The sequence below is a fragment of the Bubalus kerabau genome, chromosome 6 (genome assembly GCF_029407905.1).
Source record: "Bubalus kerabau isolate K-KA32 ecotype Philippines breed swamp buffalo chromosome 6, PCC_UOA_SB_1v2, whole genome shotgun sequence".
Classification (NCBI taxonomy): domain Eukaryota; kingdom Metazoa; phylum Chordata; class Mammalia; order Artiodactyla; family Bovidae; genus Bubalus; species Bubalus kerabau.
Window position 1 is genome coordinate 46,653,484 of NC_073629.1, and position 20,655 is coordinate 46,674,138.

Sequence of the window (20,655 nt, forward strand, 5' to 3'; positions counted from 1 at the left end):
AAACCTAAGATAAGGCTGCAGCTGCCCAGAAAGAATAATTTGCTTGCCCAAGGTCATAATTGCCAGTAAGTGCTAAAACTAGAATTTTAATGCAGAAATGACTTAGATGTTTCACTCTTGTTCAGTATGCTGTGTTTACAAATGCTAGAAATAAGTAAGTTGATGTTAAGATACTTTAAAAAGATTTAATAAGCAAAAATAAAACCAATGATTACACAGGGACATTTCTTACAGAGGCACAGGTGCATAGCTGTGGTAGATAGCTTAGTGTCCCTTAGAGTTTGTTTAATGAATCCATGTTTAATCGTCACATGTTATTGTTCTTCCTAATGCAGCACCATTCCCCGAACCAGGCTTAGCAGTGAGGACTGAGATCACACAACATGCTTTCTTCTTTGAGAAGAAAACTAGGTCTCAGATACAGAAGTTCTGGGTAAAGAAAAACACTTAGGATATTTACCATCAGCTACATTTTGCTGTGTGCAGCCAGTAGACTTGAGAGTAGGACATAGTCAGTGGGATTTTATGTCTATTAAAATCTTATTAAAAAAGCACTTGTGTGAAATAACAAGACTTGAAGAACCTGCCGAGACAGTTCAGCATCCTAGAGTATTGCCTTTTCTCATAAACCACTCTTTTGCTGGGTACCCGAGGCAGTCTCACAGTGTTCTGTGCTGTCTTCTCCACTTCTGTGGGGTGTGTGAGGCTGTCTCCAGTGACAGGTCTATCTGGTCACCATCTTTCCCATGATAGCTTAGCTGTCATTCGAATGAGAGGCATCACACTAATGCTTGCTCAAATCAATTAACACGGAATAAGGGACCCAGTGAAGTAACAACCGCAGGTATTACATATAAAATCTGAGAAATTCACAAACATGCCCATCCTATAATGGCTATGAAGACTCATCCTTTGAAACTTATTCCTCCTCTATTACTTACTAGACAGTAACATGAAACAGAATATTTAATATCATGTTAATGTTCATTGAAGTTGTGTAGAACTTAATATGGAGCAAAAATAATTTACTGTATACCCTGCTGTTGTTTATTCTGTAGTTGCTCCAGAGGGAGCTTCTTCAGAAACAAAGCAGAGATACAGATTTCAAAGAATATCAAATCATTGAAAAATAACCAGTAGACAGCCAAGAGGAATATACTAAAGGAGGAAAACATTTTCGAAAGGAATTATGCTAGAGAAAGTAATCACAAAACAAAGACACAGTCTAGAGAAGCAGCCAGTCTTTTCTCTCCCACTAGAGAGGAACATTCTGTGTTGTATATGTATCCAGAGCTTTACAGTGAATCTTAACACAGCTTAAGATTGAATGATTAATTTAGGTATCACTTGTTAGGCAGCAACAGATTATAACATGGCTTAATTATAACCTTGTATATGGCAAAGGCAGCATTTTCAAGTTAAAGCATACACACTCGATAGTCAGATTGTCCAGGTTAGAAACTGGCATTGCTACTTCCTTCTTCTATGACCTTCCACAGAGTTACTTAATCTTTATGTTCATCAAAATTCTCATATCTGCAATGCAGATAATAAAGAGTTGTCTTACAGAGTTGTTTGGAGAATTAAATGAGTTGGTATATAAAAATCACCTGCCTATAAGTCAGACACTTAAAACAGTGCCTGTAAATAATCAATACATGTTAAGTCAGATTTTCTGTAATGTAAGCAAAATTTTCTGTCTTTTCTTTTTTTTTGGAGAATTGAAAATAATAATCTTTCAGTGCTTCTTAAGAAGGTGTTCCTTTGTATAAATACATGCTGGAAAACCAAAAACTTCAGTAACTATTCTAGGGGAACAAAGAAACTATCTGGCCTTATTGAAAGACAAAAGAACACTATACATATATTATACTGAGCTGTTTTGTTTGTCAAATCTTTGTCAATTTCTCTTTATTCATAAACCTCCTTCTTCCCACTGAAAGATGAATTAAAAAGTCATTTCAGTGCCATTTTGAAATCATCTTAGTATAGACACGTACCTTATTTATTAATATGCCACCTACTCTCAGGGAAATCTTCCTTTGATAGATGGGTATTTGCAAGTTTCATTATCTTTCATATTTCACTTAAGGTTGCTTCATTTTTCTTCTTTTGTAGCACTTGGTTTAAATTTGCTAAAGTTGAATACTTTACTTTGATTTAAGCTTTATTCTTTCCTTGCCACAAGATGTGGAATTTGAAAAAAAAAATAGAAAGTACCAAATAATCAGTTCAGTCTCTCAGTCGTGCCTGACTCCTTGCGACCCCATGAACCGCAGCACGCCAGGCCTCCCTGTCCATCACCAACTCCTGGAGTTCACCCAAACCCATGTCCATCGAGTTGGTGATGCCATCCAACCATCTCATCCTCTGTCATCCCCTTCTCCTCCTGCCTCAATCTTTCCCAGCATCAGGGTCTTTTCCAATGAATCAGCTCTTCGTATCAGGTGGCCAAAGTATTGGAGTTTCAGCCTCAACACCCAGGACTGATCTCCTTTAGGATGGGCTGGTTGGATCTCCTTGCAGTCCAAGGGACTCTCAAGAGTCTTCTCCAATACCACAGTTCAGAAGCATCAATTCGTTTGAGCTCAGCTTTCTTTATAGTCCAACTCTGCTTCTGTTGGGTCCATACCATTTCTGTCCTTTATTGAGCCCGTCTTTGCATGAAATGTTCCCTTGGTATCTCTAATTTTTCTTGACGAGATCTCTAGTCTTTCCCATTCTATTATTTTCCTCTATTTCTTTGCATTGATCACTGAGGAAGGCTTTCTTATCTCTCCTTGCTATTCTTTGGAACTCTGCATTCAAATGGGTATATCTTTCCTTTTCGCCTTTGCTTTTCACTTCCCCTCTTTTTACAGCTAACCCTATCTTAATAGCTAATATTTATTGAGCATTTACTATGTACTAGGTCCCAATGCTTTATAGATAGATAGATATTCCTTTAAATCTCACATCTATGCAAGAATATAATTATTATTCCTGTTTTAGAAATGCAGAGGTAGAAGATCAGAGAGAGTAATGAATTATTTCAGGGCTCTCTCAAATGATAAAAACTTTAGGAAATGTAAGATAGAAAGAGTGGTATAATATATTTGAAAAATTCGGTTTATGCAGTTGTGGAAGCTGACAAATCTGAAAGGTATAGGTCAGGCCAGCAGACAGACAGAACTTCTTCTTCCTTAAGGAAACAACATTTTATTTCTTAAGACCTTTGAACTTATTGGATGAGGCCTACCCAGGTTATTGAAGTAATTTCCTTTACTTAAAATCAAGTGATTATAGATATTACTACATCTATATAATGCCTTCACAGTTATACCTAGATTAGTGTTTGGTTGATAATTTGACAGGCATACTTAGCTAGGTATGCATAAAACTAGCATAGAAACTTATAGAAAACCACAGTCAGAAATATGGGAGAGGACGAACTCATGCCAAAGTCTGATGAAAAACCCTATTCCTAATCACCCAACAGCCGTCATGGTTAGCAGAGGATTAGGGTACTTCTGACAGCTAGGCTGGAGTACCTGAGAGTCTGTGAGAAGAGGTTCAGATACATGGTCCTATTGGATGACCAGCCACCCAGGTGGGAGAGAAGGGCTCCATGGACCTTGGTAATCTCAAAGTGTGAGTGAACTGGGATATGGCTAAATAGGCTGCAGAGATAACCCAGTCATAATGACCCTGTCTAGTTACTGGCTCATTTTTCCTCTCCTCAAGCCAATATCTATAGGTCAGGATATGTAACTGGTGCCCTCCGGAACATTTACAGGGAGAATCTGAGCTAGTAAATGTTAAATTCATTACAGTGATAAATGCAGAGTGGGGTGAAAACAGGAAACACAGTCATCTTTGTCAGTGTCTGATTCAAGTGAAAAAGGGAAATTTAAATTTTACCAAAGCTTTTTTCTCATGAAATAGTTCTCATGGAGAGAAAAAAAGTCATCATCTCTGTGGGTCAGCTAGTGCACTTAATAAGAATGCCTTGCATTTCTTTATATAACAGTTATTTTAGCAGTGGGTCTATAGAAATTAAGCACAGATGTAAATCTCCATTTTGCCTTAGTCCTAGCAAATAGTGAAAAAGATCAGATTAGGAATTAGTAAAGGAATGATCTTAGACTTTGTTACCAGAAACTGGAATTCTTATCCACCACTTGCATTCTCTGTGCTTTGTTTTTGATCTGCCTTAAACATTTTTCCTTATCATATCACCTTGAAATTGCAAAACACTTCACATTATTTTCCTTGTTGTTTATTGTTTTTTAACAGGAAAATGAGAAAATGAGTATCATAGAACATACACAATCTCTGTGGTATAGTAATATAAGAGGGGTGACATGTCATTATTTAAATATATATGTCTATTTATATATATGTATATAAAATGATTTATGTTCCTTTGACTAATCAAATGTAGCTTAAACTACAATCATCTTAATAACTTTTGAGAAAAATTATTTTGTCATTAGGATATTCAAGTACTTAGTCACCTCTTATTTATGTAAGTGTATCCACCCCCATCTCAGTCTTTCTAAAATAATTACATTAATAACCACACATTTATGTAATAAATGTAATATAATTATAGGAATAAGTGTAATGTAATATAATATGTTGCCATGTTACAAATAGACTAAAGTATATTCATCAATGTCAGCAAATGAAGAAATAAACTTATCCTCCTTTCAGTTATAGAGAAGTAAGACAAAGGCAAGTCAAATGATTTGTTTACCTTTCTTAAATAATTAAAATAACTTAAAATAATGCTTTTAGAATAATCTAAATACAAAAGGCAAATGTTTTCGGGGAGTAAATGGAGGAGCTGATGGACAGGGAAGAAAAATGTTTGATTTAATTTGAAGGGACAGGAGTGGTTTATTGCTGGCTACAAACTCAATCCACAAGCCCCATTCAGTTTTCAGGTCAAATATCGTATCTACCTTATCTCACACAACAAAACTCATCCCTTGCGCCATGCTTTTTGCTCTTTGTATCCACCAACTACCATTGCCCTTCATTTAACTCTGAAATAAACTCCTGCTTCTCTGGAATGGCCTATTGGTCGACTGAATTTTAAATAGTAAATAACATTAAACTTAAATTTCCTCCTTATGGAATTGAGATGAAAAGTTTTCCTGTAGTGGAGTGAAAGCTATCAGATTTGTTTCAATTGTAGTTTGAAAACATTTTAGCTGCCTATTCATATTCTTTTCAAACTGTTGGCAATTATTTCCTAATTAGTTGATACATGAATATTACAGACCATTTGGCAAATAAGGAAAAACAAACAAACAAACAAACACAATGGAATATCCTTAATCCCACTCCCAGAAATGATCACTATTCAGATTATATTATATATATATATATATTTTTTTTTTTTTTTACAAAACTTGAATATACAATGCTTTGTGTCCTGCTGGTTTATTTAAAATTGTTTTTTTATTGCAATCTGTTACCGCATTTTTCAAATGTTTGTTTTAGTATCTGCATTTTATTCTATTATCTTTTTCTTTTCTTAAAATAAAACTGTATTATTCATTCTGTTGGCATTTTTGTATTCCACTATCCTTTCTTTGTCTCTCTCTTTCATTTTTTTTTTTTTGCAATTACCATTTTTGTACATTAAACCTTTATTTGCATGTCTTAGTGTTTTCTTATGATAGATTCAAAACTTTTTTTAGAATTTGAGCACCAGTTTCTACTAAATTTCTACCAAAGGAGCATAACAAATCCTATTTTTAACCTTGCCATATGGTGTAGTTTTCTTAAATCCTTTACTTTTTAATAGAAGAAAAATCATATCTTATTGTTTTAACTGACAGTTCTTATATTACTAAAGGGTTTAAGATTTTTGGTGCTTATAAGCTGTATTTTTTTTTATCCCGTTTTTATTATCTTTGTTTATTCTTCTATTGAGAATTAATGTTTCTTATTAAAATTGAGAAATGTCTTTATATAGAAAAGACATTTTGTCAAAATAGTCTTCTAGCTAATCATTTACTATTTAACTTGTGTATATTTTGAAATGTAGAAGTAGTTGAATTTTTGTGGTAAAACTCTTTTCTTTTGAAGTCTTTTAGTCTTTTTTCCCCCTTATAATTAGCTTCCATATTCAGGAACTAGATAAATACAAATTCACATTTTCATTTAGTTTTCTTGATGAATTTTTTATACTTAGCACTTTAGTACTCAGAAATATTATTTTTATTTGTTATGAGGAAAGAATATAAGCGGATTTCCCTCTTAACACTATATGGGTGTATCCATGTTTTTGTATATGTGTACATAAATGTGTGATTTATGATGTATGCTTTACATGTACATCAAAAGTACAATTTATCAAGTACAAAAATTATATATCAAAAGTACACTCTGAGGTCTGTTACATTGTTTTCTGTACACTTTTATGTTAATTTGGTTATATTTTTTTTCTTTTAGAACCACATCATTTTAATGAGTGTAGCTTTCTACTTTCTTTCTAACGGTCGGTAAGAAAAGTCACTCCTCTTGCTAATAATATTTTATAAATTTGTATTACTTAGGTTTGCCAGAACCCAAGAAGGATCACATCTTCCAAGGCCTGACACAGGACCAAGGGTTTTACACTTCCAAAGACTTTCTGCCTCTTGTAGCCAAAAGCAGTAAAGCAGGTATCACCAATTGTCTTCTGTTCCTAATATTGCCTATGTTGTTATATGTATTATACAATTATGTTAAATCCCGGCTCAGTAGGAAAATTTCCAGATCTCCTGTTCATCTTTCATAATAGCAAAGTAAAAAAAAAATCTGATATGATTGTTAGCCAGAATCACATAACTGTCCATCCTCCTAATCGAACATCATCATAAGGACTTTTCAGTGTATTATATACAGGTCTAAATTGCATTATGAAAAGTTGCTTCAAAATAAGAGTGCCTTAACAAACATCAGAAGGTGTTCTTATAAGAAACTGCAGCAATTTCACTTTGGGAACTATTTTTGTTTGTTTGTTTTAAAATGGGGCAAGTGATCGTGTCTTCTTTATTTCTATCCACACAAGCAGAAAGATTCAGTCCCTTCTTGAACCACAGTTTTATGAAATTAAAGTAAAACATTTTGATGACTACCCTAATACCTAGTCTCCGTGTGCTATCACTTCACATAACACGGGAAGATGAACCGGAAGCTGTGCTTGTCTTCTGCTGTGACTGGGCTAGGGTCATCATCTTAGTGAGAAGAAAACTACAGGGTATTCCCTAAAAACCAATAGCCAAACTCCTTAAATATATACTTTTAAAGAATTCTTAACTTAAACTGTTCTAACATATAATTACCTACTGAAACATAAGAACTTACATTTATTCTCCTAAATTGAAAAATATAAGAAACTGCCTCTCTTAGATCAATCTGCAGAATTTTACAGCTAAAGTTGTGTACAATCTTTATCTTTTTCTTCCAAGAGAACATGATGCTTGCTAGGGAAGCAAGAATATCTTAGTACACATAGTATGTATTTGAGAGTTACAGAGGGCTAATTATGTAACCCCAAACAGAAACTTTCAAGCAAAATGATAACACTAAGTTATCTTGGTACCATTTCAAAAATTATAGTAATTTATCTTGTCACCAATTTTATTTAATCCAATAATACAATGCTACCTAATATATAGCAAACACCTGCCTTTCACTTTTTAAAAGAATCTTCATGTGGACATTAAATCTTTATATAAATGCTGTTGAAAAATGCTCACTTGGAGATTAATATTTTTTATTGTTCAATTTTACAAACAAAACCAGGAAAAATCAAAACAAATTAAAAAAAAACAAAGGGAAAAAGTTTTAACTATTTGAAGAAAGTAATTCTTAGAAATTCTTCAGTTACATACAGGGAACAGACTCAGCATGTTAATTTTCAAAATTTACCAAATATAATATACAGCAGGGCTACACATTAGAAATCTACACATTAGATTTCTTATGATATCTAAATAAAATGTTGTAATGAAATACTGCAGCTTATTCACCCAGATCACAAGGATCACTCTTTTCCTTCTAAAAAAAACCTTAATGACAGTAAGTTAAAAATACACATCACAACTTTGACAAAGAGAGTTTTAATTGGTTAATTCCAGCTTCTTAAGACTCAAACTCTTCAAAATATGTTATAGATATCCTTCTAGAAAGAAAAAAAAAGAAGTTAAAGGTATTGACTATGAAATTACATATATGAGCATATTTTTAAAGTGGGAATAAAACTGTCTTTCAATGAAGCAGAATAATTTGATAGTGACACTCCATCCTGGAAAACTGCAAGATGCAATTTTACACTGCTTTGAGTACAAGTATCTTTTGAGCTGTCATGCAGAAATGGTTTCTCTACTTGAAAATGGGGTTTTCCTTTCATCATTCAGGAATGTGCGCCTGTCACTCTCCATTGCTGTCGATACGGGGAGCCGTGATTGTACTCGGAGCTGGAGACACAGCTTTCGACTGTGCAACATCCGCTTTGCGTTGTGGAGCCCGCCGAGTGTTCATCGTCTTCAGAAAAGGCTTTGTTAATATAAGAGCTGTCCCTGAGGAGGTAAAAAAAAAAAACACCATCAGAAAATATGGAGTTGTAATGCAACAGATTTTAGAAGATATAACTGTTAATGCTCAGGCTCTTAGTTTAAATCACTAGAATGTTCTTCAGATTGTGAAGTGCAAATTTAAAATTTCTGGGTTACCCATAGTTGCTATTTTTTAGTACAGACATTCAAAGGAAAAGAAAATTATTTTATAACACTGATTTGGATAAAATGAATTTATCTTTGTCATTTCACAAGTGCTTCTTACTCTGTGTTAATATCATTGAAAGATGTTGTATTTAACTAGTAACAGTGGAATGTGCTAAGTCTTCCATATCCTAACAATAGATACTCTTCCCAAAATGATGCATGGATATTAGGTGAATGTGGTAATTAGAGACATTCAAAATTTTCTGTAAACCAAATTTACAAGCTACATTCAAATATATATATATACACACATATATATGTCATAGTCAATTCATTATGCTATGAAGCCAATAGAACAAGGGGATTATTGTTTATTTTTTAAGAGCTCTAATGTAAGCATTATTTAGAATTAATTAGTTAACTACTAAAAATGACAGATTTTAAATCATATCATTCTTACAGGAGACTGGTGACCAATCTTGATTGAGACATCAGCTGGGTACATGTACCATAGAGGTCTCAAATTTTAATGTTAAGAAAGATAATACCTTATAAAGGATATTAACTCTGAGAACAGGAACCAAATGTATTTATAGAGAGATAAATTACTTATTTTATACAAATCAGTATTATGAATTTGATTTGCTTTAGAATTCCTGAACGTATTTGGAGTCTTTATACTAGGCAAGAATTATAACTGTAGTCAATAGGTAATTTGTCACATGTAGGCTAACTACATTACAGATTAATCTCACTGAAATACCAGAGTCACCATTGGTTCATGACTGAGTTTAAAATGTCAACTTTATTCTCCAGGGCTTTTCTCCATCCACTCTTTTTCAGACTTTCAAATCTAAGGTGGAGATAGTCCTATAATCCTAGGAGTTTTTTCTGGAGCACTATTTTAGGCATGAATTAGCGCAATGAGGGAGATCTTCCCTGTGTTGGGAAGATCTCCTGATGAAGGGAAAGGCTACCCACTCTAGTATTCTGGCCTGGAGAATTCCATAGACTGTATAGTCCGTGGGGTCGCAGAGAGTCAGACACGACTGAGCAAAAAAGAAAAAAAAAAGTGCAATCTTACATTGGTACAAATACAGGGAAAATAGTCATCCTGGAGTAAAGTGACTTGCTTAAGATGAGAGAAGACAGGAGCTAATGTTATTCATCTTTATATCCTCATGTATAGCATAGGACCTCAGCAAATAATAAGTACTTGAACAATTTTGAACTAAGTACTTTACATCTTATTTTTCTAAATCTAAAGCACCTTGAAATTTGGAAGGGAAGACACACAGGAATGGCAATGTCAGTTTACTTCATACTTTATATTATAGTCATCTTCCATTGGCAAGGGTCACTAGAAATGAGTGGTGGCTATTTCTTCTACATAAGTAGAAAACACTCACACACACAAACACAATGAGACCAGATAATCACTTGAGAGGGTAGAAGTTTTGTTTGCTTGTTTGTTTAATCAGCTTAAAGTTTATTGAGTATCCTTTGTGTATCAAGCCTGTTTTAGGCAATTGGAATATAGCAGTGAACATATCAGATAGAAAATCTTGTGCTCATAGAGCTCATACCTGGTAAGGAAAGATACTCGATCAAGCAAGTAGATTGTCACATAAGTGTATGTTGAACAGTGGTTAATGCAATGCAGAACAAAAATTTAAATAAGACTATAAGAAGTATGAATTTGGGGAGAGGTTATGGTGAAAGAGAAGGTGAGATTTCCATTTTAAACAGGGTGACCCAGGAAAGCCTTTCTACCACTATGACTTTTGGGCATAGGCTTCCCTGGTGGCTCAGAGGTTAAAGTGTCTGCCCCCAATTCGGGAGACCTGGGTTCGATCCCTAGGTTCAATCCCTGGGTCGGGAAGACCCCCTGGAGAAGGAAATGGCAACCCACTCCAGTATTCTTTCCTGGAGAATCCCATGGACAGAGGAGCCTGGTAGGCTACAGTCCATGGGGTTGCAAAGAGTTGGACATGACTGAGCGACTTCACTTTCTTTCTTTTGGGCATAAAAATGAAGACACTGAGGAAATGTAGACATCTGGGAGAAAAATGTTACAGATCAAGGCAAATGCATTCACCCTTGATTGAGGAAGTTTCTTAGACTTCTAGAAATAGAAAAAAATAAAGTCAGTGTGACTGGAACCGAGTATGAGAGGATAATATGTGCCTATATGTGATGAGGTCTTATAAGTGTTCCAAAGGCCAGTATTTACCGAGGAAAGAGGAAATCCTTGAACTGGTTTGAGCAGACAAACACCAGGATCTGAGTTAAATTTTAAAAGGATGGCTCTATTGATAATTGACGAAGGGGGTATTGGATTAGACACTGCTAAGTCACTTCAGTTGTGTCCGACTCTGTGTGACCCCATAGACGGCGGCCCGCCAGGCTCCCATCCCTGGGATTCTCCAGGCAAGAACACTGGAGTGGGTTGCCATTTCCTTCTCCAATGCATGAAAGTGGAAGGTGAAAGTGAAGTCGCTCAGTCATGTCCGACCCTCAGTGACCCCATGGACTGCAGCCTTCCAGGCTCCTCCGTCCATGGGATTTTCCAGGCAAGAATACTGGAGTGGGGTGCCATCGCCTTCTCCATTGGGTTAGATGCAGGGAGGCTATTCAGGGTCTAATTGTGAGAGTAGGCTATTAGATGCTTCCCAGGTGGCTCGGTGGTAAAGAATCTGCCTGCAATGCAGGATATGCAGGTATGATCCAAGGGTCAGGAAAATTCCCTGAAGAAGGGAATGGCAACCCACTCCATATTCTTGCCTAGGAAATGCCATGGACAGAGGAGCCTGGTGGGAACAGTCCATGAAGTCACAAAACAATCAGGCACGATTTAGTGACTAAACAACAACAAGGCTATTAGTTGATGTGACTGGTTTATAGGAAGGAAAGGATCAAACTCCAGGCATCACTCAGTCAGAAGGTCAAGCCTTGGTGGGATGAACTATGGTCATCAAAGCATTGGGAGGAAGCAATGGGTTGGTGGGATAACTTGTTTTATTGCCTGCAGTAGAACTTAGTAGACTCAACCAGATCTGGGGCTTAATTAAAACTAGAAGAACAAATGTTTGGATGTTTATTATTAGTTTACAAGAAATGAAAACATTTACATTGTCTTAAAACCCCTGGGCTGTGAGCCCTATGAGAATGATGCTATGTCATCATTTTTTTTCTTCCCCTGCCTAGCCCAATGAATGTCACATGAAAAATGTTCAGTAAATAATTGCGGAATGAGTGTTTTCTGGAGAAAATAAGCATCCAGGGCTTCTAGCATTTAAAAGGCTAACACTTGCCAAATTAGCTTAGTTGTTAACAGCAGAAGGCATTTGAAGTTTCTTTTGCGAATTCTAGGCAAAAGTTTTCAGTGTTAAAGAAGGAATAATACAGCAACAGAAGGTGCATGGATTTTAGGGTTGGATCACTGGCCTGTGAATATGCATTTTTCAGACTGAGGACTTTCAGTATTTGTAGATATGGCAAGTTAATACCTCTTGACCATTATTTAATTTTGCATACATCAAAGAGGCCTAGGACATGGTAGTGCTAATGCTTATGAAACTGCTAAGTCAATATCATGTATCTATTTTAAGATAACAGATTTTGAGAGAATATCCTGAGACAGATTTTTAACCTATATGAAGAATTTAATACCAAATCTAATTTCTTTGTATTTCTTCTATTTCTCATATGCTTTCTACCCCAAATATACACAAACTGCAATCACACTTGGTTTCTATGAAGTCAATGAAGATTGACATTTAGAGCTTTTCTCAAATATGTATATTGTTTATTGGGCTTTGACTCTTGGATGGAATTTGAAAATAACATAATTTGTCTGTTGGTAAAAGGCCTCACTGTCAGGCATGTCTGCATGTATATATCCAAAGCTGTGGTCTAATCCTCAAGTGATTTTTGAAAGAGGAGGTAACTAGAGAACAATATAAAGTTTTCTCACCATTTAATGGCAAATATAAATTACTACCTAGGCCAGTTAGATTTAACAAGGAATTTTTACATGGTTAATAACAAAGAACCATATAATTCGATCCATAAATGTTTTAATCTACTAAGTTAAGAATCACTACCCAATAGATGCTGCAGTGACAAGCACATCCCACTTAACTAATCAGAGGTTTTCATACTTTAGTGTGCATCAAAATAACCTGGAGGGGCTTATTCAACACAGCTTACTGGGGCCCAATCCCAGTTTCTGATTTGGTAGGTGTGGGGTGGGCCTGAGAATTTGCATTTTTAACAAGTTCCCTGGTGATGCTGAAGCTGCTGATCCACTGCTCTAATGTATCATCGATCTAGTTTCCCACTGTCTAATTAGAGCTATAAGCAGTGTGCTGTTTTGGGGCATTTTCCATCTTAGTTAAGGAAGCATTAATGCTACAGAATATAAGGTTTGATGAAACGAAGATGTGGAGGCATCATCAGCATATTGATGTAATTCTGATTCCAAATGTCTTTCAGTCTCCCCTGTGGCCTCACACACATGCTAAATAGGATGCTACTGAAAAACTAGCACTTCACAGCCAAGGGTCCTTAGGGAAACCAGCCAATCATTCAGCACTATCCTCTAAGAAGATGAGGGAAAATCTGTTAATAATTCCCTCCAGAACTTTCTGCAAGCTTAAATAGGTGAGATTAAATTTCACAGGATAACAGAATCCCCCAAAATGCTGGTATTAAAAGCTGTTGACAGATCAGATAGAACTGCAGAAATGCTTTAGGCTGTTGGGAATCCCTAAAAGGAGGCATGAAGGTCAGGACTCAACAGACCCACTTGAGTTGATAAATTTAATGGATAAGGTTGGGGAAGGACTTTGTAGTGCTTATTAATTATTACTGAGAAGAATGCAGTACAAAATTATTTTAATAGCACAGTCCCACATACAGAGAACATACCAAGAAACATATTCGGTTTCCCAATAGCAGCAAAACACGATAGATCTTTAATTCTGTTGTTTTAATTTTTGGCTGCACTGAGTTTTTGTTGCTGTATGTGGGCTTTCTCTAGTCTTGGCAAGCTGGGCCAACTCTCTTGTTGCGGTGCGTGAGCTTCCATTGTGGTGGCTTCTCTTGTTGTGAAGCATGGACTCCAGGGAGTGTGGGCTCATTAGTTGTTGTGCACTGGTTTAGTATCCTGCGCATGTGGGGCCTTTCTGGACCAGGGATTTAACTTGTGTCCCATGCATTGGCAGGCGGATTCTTTACAAGTGGTCCCCCAGTGAAGTCCTCTGTGATTTTTTTTATATTATTTTTAATTGGAGTATAATTTTGCAGTATTGTGATGGTTTCTGCCAATATCAATATGAATCATCCATAGGCATACTCATGCCCACTTGCTCTTAAACCTCCCTCCCACCTACGTCCACCTCCCACCACTTTAGGTTGTCACAGAACACCAGCTTTGGGTTCCCTGCATCATGCAGCAGATTCCCAATATACATTACCTCTGTTGTTTTATTTGGGCTCACTATTTTATTCTACCTGTTCATTTGCCAGAATAATAACTGATTTAACTTTGACAGTGCCAGTTTTCATGTATTTTAGCTATAAAGAAGGTCAGCTATTTTGATAATACTGCTTTATTATTTTTAATAATAAAATAACAGAAGCAGATTGACTGGTCTGTTAGTCAAAAATGTCTTCATCTGTTACCACGACTCTGAAAAAAAATGCATTTTATGTGAAAAATATGTATCTTTTAATTGAATCCTTCTGGTACCACAGAGCATTCCCCATTATAGATCATTAATGTGGCATGATCTGCAGGTCTCCTCTGAAGTATTTTTAAGGTCAAATGATCATGTTGAAGCTACATCCATATTTTCTTTCATCATCTAAATATTACTAGCTAAATATGCCTTTTCTTACCAGTAGCTAATGGTTTCTAGTTTTTATTTAGTTTTAAGAAATATGACTCTGGGACTATTTTTAGAAAATAACCTTTATAAGCTGGCAAAATTACTTTTGCTTAGTTAAAGGTGATGCTTATAGCAGCTCTTCAGTAGTTGCCACCTGCACATCATCTGAGCTGGTGGTCTCCATGGAAAGTAATCAGAGACCCATTAGCTAGGTTAGTGATATGAAGATACCTGCAAACAAACACATGCACAATTGTCCCCAGGCACACAAAGTTATTAATGGTAGTTAGGGACTTTCCTGGTACTAAGATATTAAATACGTCTTTAATAATTTATGATGATGTTGGAATGACATTCCAAGGATCTGTATGTGTTTACCTTTTTGAAAAGACTGAAATTTCAGAGAATGGAATAGTCACAAAAGGAATTAACCCAAAATTGAAGTACTTGGGTCTAGGTTATATATTTTAGTCTGATATGCCCATCTATAAAATCAGTGTTATAACTATATGCTTCTAAAATTTCTTCTATTCCCCAAGTTGTGTATTTTGAACATTTAGGAAAAATATGCGAATGATACAGAATGTGGACAGGAAGGCTTTATCTCTTCATGAAATGACAGGAAGTCTGTATTGAAAATTTTGGCAATATCTATAAATACTACACTTGAAACAAGTTGCAATTAATGTGTCCCCGGTCAGTTGGTGAGGTAAAATCTGCTGCAATCAAGACATGGATATTGAAGAAACTGACAGGTGAGACTGTCAGAATTCTACACTACATGTGATAATTTAGATAGTAAGTGAAAAACAAGGACTGTAAACAGGCCAGAAGCCAAAAGATGCTTGTGCCCATTCAAGATTATATATATTCTAAATGTTTACTTATTTTCAAAAATCCCAAGGGATGGCTACATCATGTTTATTTAGGAATATCTGTAGAGCTAAAAACAATGTACCTTTTAAAAAAGTTTACCGGCTTTCCCATGTATGTATTGATGCTGTGGTTGTTCAGTTGGTAAGTCATGTCCAACTGTTTGTGATCCCATGGACTGTGGCATGCCAGGCTTCCCTGTCCATCACTATCTCCTGGAGTTTTATATATAATATATATTATATACACATACATACACACAGATTCATTAATAGTGCACATTTTAAACTGGTGTCAATTCATTATCAAACTATATTAAACAATGGCATTTTGTTATTACTCTATTAAACTTTGTATTGTCATTATTCTATTAACTTTTATGTGAAATTTAGAAGATCCTCTTCCATTAATAATATTCATCTCAGCTTCCCAATATCTTCTTTCCTTTTTTATAAATTGAAAATATTAAAAACTAATTTGTGTAATTTTAAAAAACATATTTGTCATGCATGCAGTTTAAAAGATATAAATGAAAAGCACATATGAGTTAATACAAAACCAAAAAAAAATTGTCATTCTTTTTAAAAGTGATTTTTTTTTCTCTTAAAAAAGATAAACTCATCCTTCAAGGTCTGTTCTAAATGTCATTTTCTCTTTGAAGGCTTCCTTAGCTCCATCCTAATTAGCCTCTCCCTCCTGTGAGACCTTACAGTTCTTTATGCTTCCTATATTATGACACTTATAGAGTAGTTACTTTATACTTTATCCTCATCACACAAAGTGCAATCTCCTTCAAATGGTTTGGCTCATTCAACTTGAGTTTGACTGAAAATGTAGAATAGTGCTTGATCCAAGTCAACAGATCAGTGAAGCATGTTGAATAAAGTACTTTGCTGCTGCTGCTAAGTCATGTCAGTCGTGTCCGACTCTGTGTGACCCCATAGATGGCAGCCCACCAGGCTCCCATCCCTGGGATTCTCCAGGCAAGAACACTGGAGTGGGTTGCCATTTCCTTCTCCATAAAGTAATTTAGGGGCATTGAAAACCTTACAGGAAGACTTTAAATGAATATAAAGTTATTAAAATATGTAATTTATATTTTATGCATATATATACTTCAAAATTACTTCTGATAGCTTTTGAATAAATAGTTCATTCAATTATTTATCCATATATATTAATCTAAATTTTTAAAGTTTATTTTATTACAATATCAACCTAGCATTGCAAGTAGATTGAAAATGTCAATTTTCCTTGGCCTTCAAACTCTGAAAAGATAGCTGTGAATTTAGAAAAAAAGAAAGAAATTCAACCAAGCAATATATGAAATCAAAATTAAAAATCAGTAAAAAATATAGAATCAGAGAGGATTAGCAAGTTGCATAGACATAAGATCCTAATTTGTACAGAATTTGTATGAAGAAGCATTTCAAGATTGAAGAAGGTATTACAAAGGCACCAACCTAATACAGAAGATAATCTAGTGAGACATTCCAACAATAGCTTGACTGTATTCCAACAAATATTCTAACAAATATCTTGTGAGATATCCCACTAATAGCTTGATTGTAGCAAAATCTAAGATGAGGATTAATAAAAGCTCATCAGATTTAAGAACATTTTGTCAGTCATAAATGAGTAATGTTTAAAAATACTCTCTTCTTTTAAAAATGATGTATTTCGTAATACCCGTGCAAAGGCATTTAAGCCTCTAAATTATGCCGCACATTGCATCTCTGGTGTTTGTAGCTTCATCATGACACAGCATAGTTCAGGGGCAACTGTATCCAATGTGTAGTACAACTCTCATTGGAGAAATGTTTCTTTCTGTTCAAGATTCTTCAATTTTAAAATCTTACAGTTAAAAGATGCCAAATGCTTGTAACACCATAGGAAGTACTAAAAAAAGTAACCTCAACTTGTGGTTTCAGCAAACTTCTGCCTAGAAAAGAATAATTGCAGAGTTAGCTTGTATATTCCAGAGACTGGTAAGCACATCAATTGCTCTGCATTCCACCACAGACTGTGAGTCTGTATAAGTCAAAAAGTACAAAATATATTAAGCTGTTTTTAATAAATTAAAGGAGATGTGATCAGGAGTAGATTTTCAGAGTTTATTGTCTCTTTCTCTATCTTCCTTTGTCTCCCTGGTAACCAAAACAACCAGAAGATTGGATTGTGAAGTCAAACTCACAGGAATTAGAGTTATAACTTGTATCTAGCTTTATTAATAATTTCAAGGATACAAGCAAACATGAAGTGTGCGGTAAACAAGAAAAGGTACAAGACTGCCATCTTGTTGCATCAGGGTATGCTTTGATCCAGAATAACGTAGTCTCTAAGTAACATTAGTAGCTCTATCACTTACACAAAACGAAGTTGTTTTAACTATAAAACATCTCCAGTTTATACTCAGATAGTCACATAGTTAACATGACTGTTTAGAGAGAGCTATGCTGCATAAATCCCATTTTTTGTTTACCTTAGCAGTCCTAGACTAGCAGGTATACCTTGGCAAAAGCATTACAAGGATAACTGCTCTCCCAGTTGCAAATGCTGATTGATAGCTTGTTTCCATTAGCATGTTTACAAGGGGATTTGACCAGGTCGCTTTCTTTCTTGAGATAAACTCTTTTGCCATCCTACATCTTCTCTCACCGAAGGAAGATAATCTGTGTCATACCAGAATTTCTAACTAATTCCTACTCATCTTTCAAGATTAGTTTATATTTTACATTTTTCAGGCAGCCCTTTTGTGACCTGCACAACTGCTGTTTAAAATAACCCTTTTATGTGCCATTAAAACAGAATGTGTTTATATGTTACCACAAAATATAATTGCATATTTGTTTCTTTTTCTGAGATTTTTGAAAGTAGGAATTATTTTATTAACTACAGCACGTAGCACCATTTTTGTACATAATAAGGACTTAATAAATGTTGGCAAGTTACTACATTGATAGTGTTCTTATTATGTAGTATGAATAATTTAATAGTGATGAAGTAAAAGATAATATTTTCCAAGATTATCACTGGCCAGTACAGACTATCAAACAATTTTGATTTGAAATAACATCTCTGAGGTCCTCATGTTCATATATTGATAGAACTGATCACTTGTTGAATGTCTAGCTGTTAGAGGATAATCTTTACAAAGAATATTGTTTCTTCACATCATTTCTCCAACTTTGGCAATTAGAATTTAATGTATGCTGGTTTTGAGTTCTGCTCATTATGGCTTATAACCTATGCTTACTTTGTCTATATGCAATCTAAAAATGAGTTGACATCATGCTTTTAATTATAGTAAATGATGTTGTTTCATAATTTCCACAGTACGATGCCTGTAATATTAATCAGACCAAATCATCACATTACATAAAGTTAATCATTAAAATGATGATCTTTATTGCATGCTATAGCACTCTATTTTTATTTCACTCTGCATCAACCACATATTTTCCCCGAATATGGAGGTAAAAATCAAAGCTAAGAAGTGTTTTTTTCTTTTTCCCCCTCAGACAGTATGAAAAGAAAGTAGCGATTTATTGAACTTCAAAAATGGAAACTTATGGATGCTTTTGTATCTAATTCCCTTGAATATTTATTTTTGGGGAAAAAGACAAGAGACATGTGTATATTTGCTTGGTGTACCAGTTGTTCCTCATGAGAATAGGCTTATCAAACAAGTAAATAAATAAATATGTGTGTCATGGACAGAAATGTTCATATACTCAATTCACTGAATTGTTGATTATTAATGATCACTGGAGCTTCCCTGATGGCTCAGTGATCAAGAATCCACCTGCAATGCAAGAGATGCAAGAGATACAGGTTTGATTCCTGGGTCAGGAAGATCCCCTAGAGAAGGAAATGGCAACCCACTCCAGTATGCTTGTCTGAAAAATTCCATGGATGAGGAGCCTGGTGGGCTACAGTCCACGGGGTTGTGAAGAGTCGGACATGACTGAGTGATGGAGCACACACACAATGATCATAAGCAAACATTAGGTATTAAAAGGCACTAACACTGACATCTGTGAACCAGTTATTAGCACAGGAGCCTGATTCATTTGAACAACAAAATGTTAAGACCTATTTCATGAAGCTAGACCATTGGTCACTCTGGTCCATCATAAACATATGGCACTGAAACTGACAACTGAGAAGGAGTACCATTTGCTTTTTCATTTCAAACTCACAGTATAGGATGCTCTGGTCAGGTAGCATGTCTTCTAAATGTTAAGTGTTCCTTGCTTTAAGATGAATGTTTAGTATTGTCAACTTCATTTACTACGAGTCAGTTGTCATTTTGTTAGCTTGAATATCTTTGGGGTTTTCATATTAATCATTCATTGTGATAAACAAAATGTTATTCAGTGTCAACTGTGTGCCAGTCATTTTATTAGATACTTATAGGGCTGAAATCCACCTGATAACCTTTCATGTGGCATATTGGCTAGAATATATCCTGATTTGCCAGGCATCTGTCCAAATGTTCATTTTCTTATGCTCATCATTTCTTAAATATTCGAATGTCACAGCTGAATATTGAGGATAGAAAGTTAAGTAAGATATTGTCTTTGTACCAGTTTATTGTCTAACAAATAAATAAATTTAAATTCTATTTTAATTTTCTATCTTTATATCTCTAGATAATGTGTTCTATGTCTCTACTGTTTGCTTTATGAAGTAGTACTTCTTTGTTCTAAACTTACCCTTCCTTTGTATTCAAGGAGTCTCCATTAACTAATCTACAATATTGAGTTCATAAGTCCATCACCTGGTTCCTGTATTTTGTGATTATACCTCTAAACTTACTGAGACCAGGAAGCTTAGATTTCCTCTTTCCACTGAGGACAGCCTTTATCCAGCCAAACCCTTACCTTTAATTTGCCTTTGGCTAGATCCTTTCTGGAGAAAGCAATGGCAACCCACTCCAGTATTCTTGCCTGGAAAATCCCATGGGCAGAGGAGCCTGGTGGGCTGCAATCCATGGAGTCCCTGAGTCGGACACGACTAAGCGACTTCACTTTCACTTTTCACTTTCATGCATTGGAGAAGGAAATGGCAGCCCACTCTAGTGTTCTTGCCTGGAGAATCCCAGGGACGGGGGAGCCTGGTGGGCTGCCGTCTATGGGGTCGCACAGAGTCGGACATGACTGAAGCGACTTAGCAGCAGC

The 20,655-nt window shown here is 35.4% G+C and overlaps 1 protein-coding gene across 1 annotated transcript in view; it reads left to right on the plus strand.

The window, feature by feature from the left end:
• The window catches only part of DPYD (dihydropyrimidine dehydrogenase), a 957,062-nt gene that overhangs the window by 372,270 nt on the left and 564,137 nt on the right, over positions 1-20,655 (plus strand). Inside the window, exons 9-10 of the mRNA XM_055585018.1 lie at positions 6,552-6,659; positions 8,400-8,569. Coding sequence (XP_055440993.1) covers positions 6,552-6,659; positions 8,400-8,569 — 278 coding nt within the window. The remainder of the gene's footprint in view (positions 1-6,551; positions 6,660-8,399; positions 8,570-20,655) is intronic.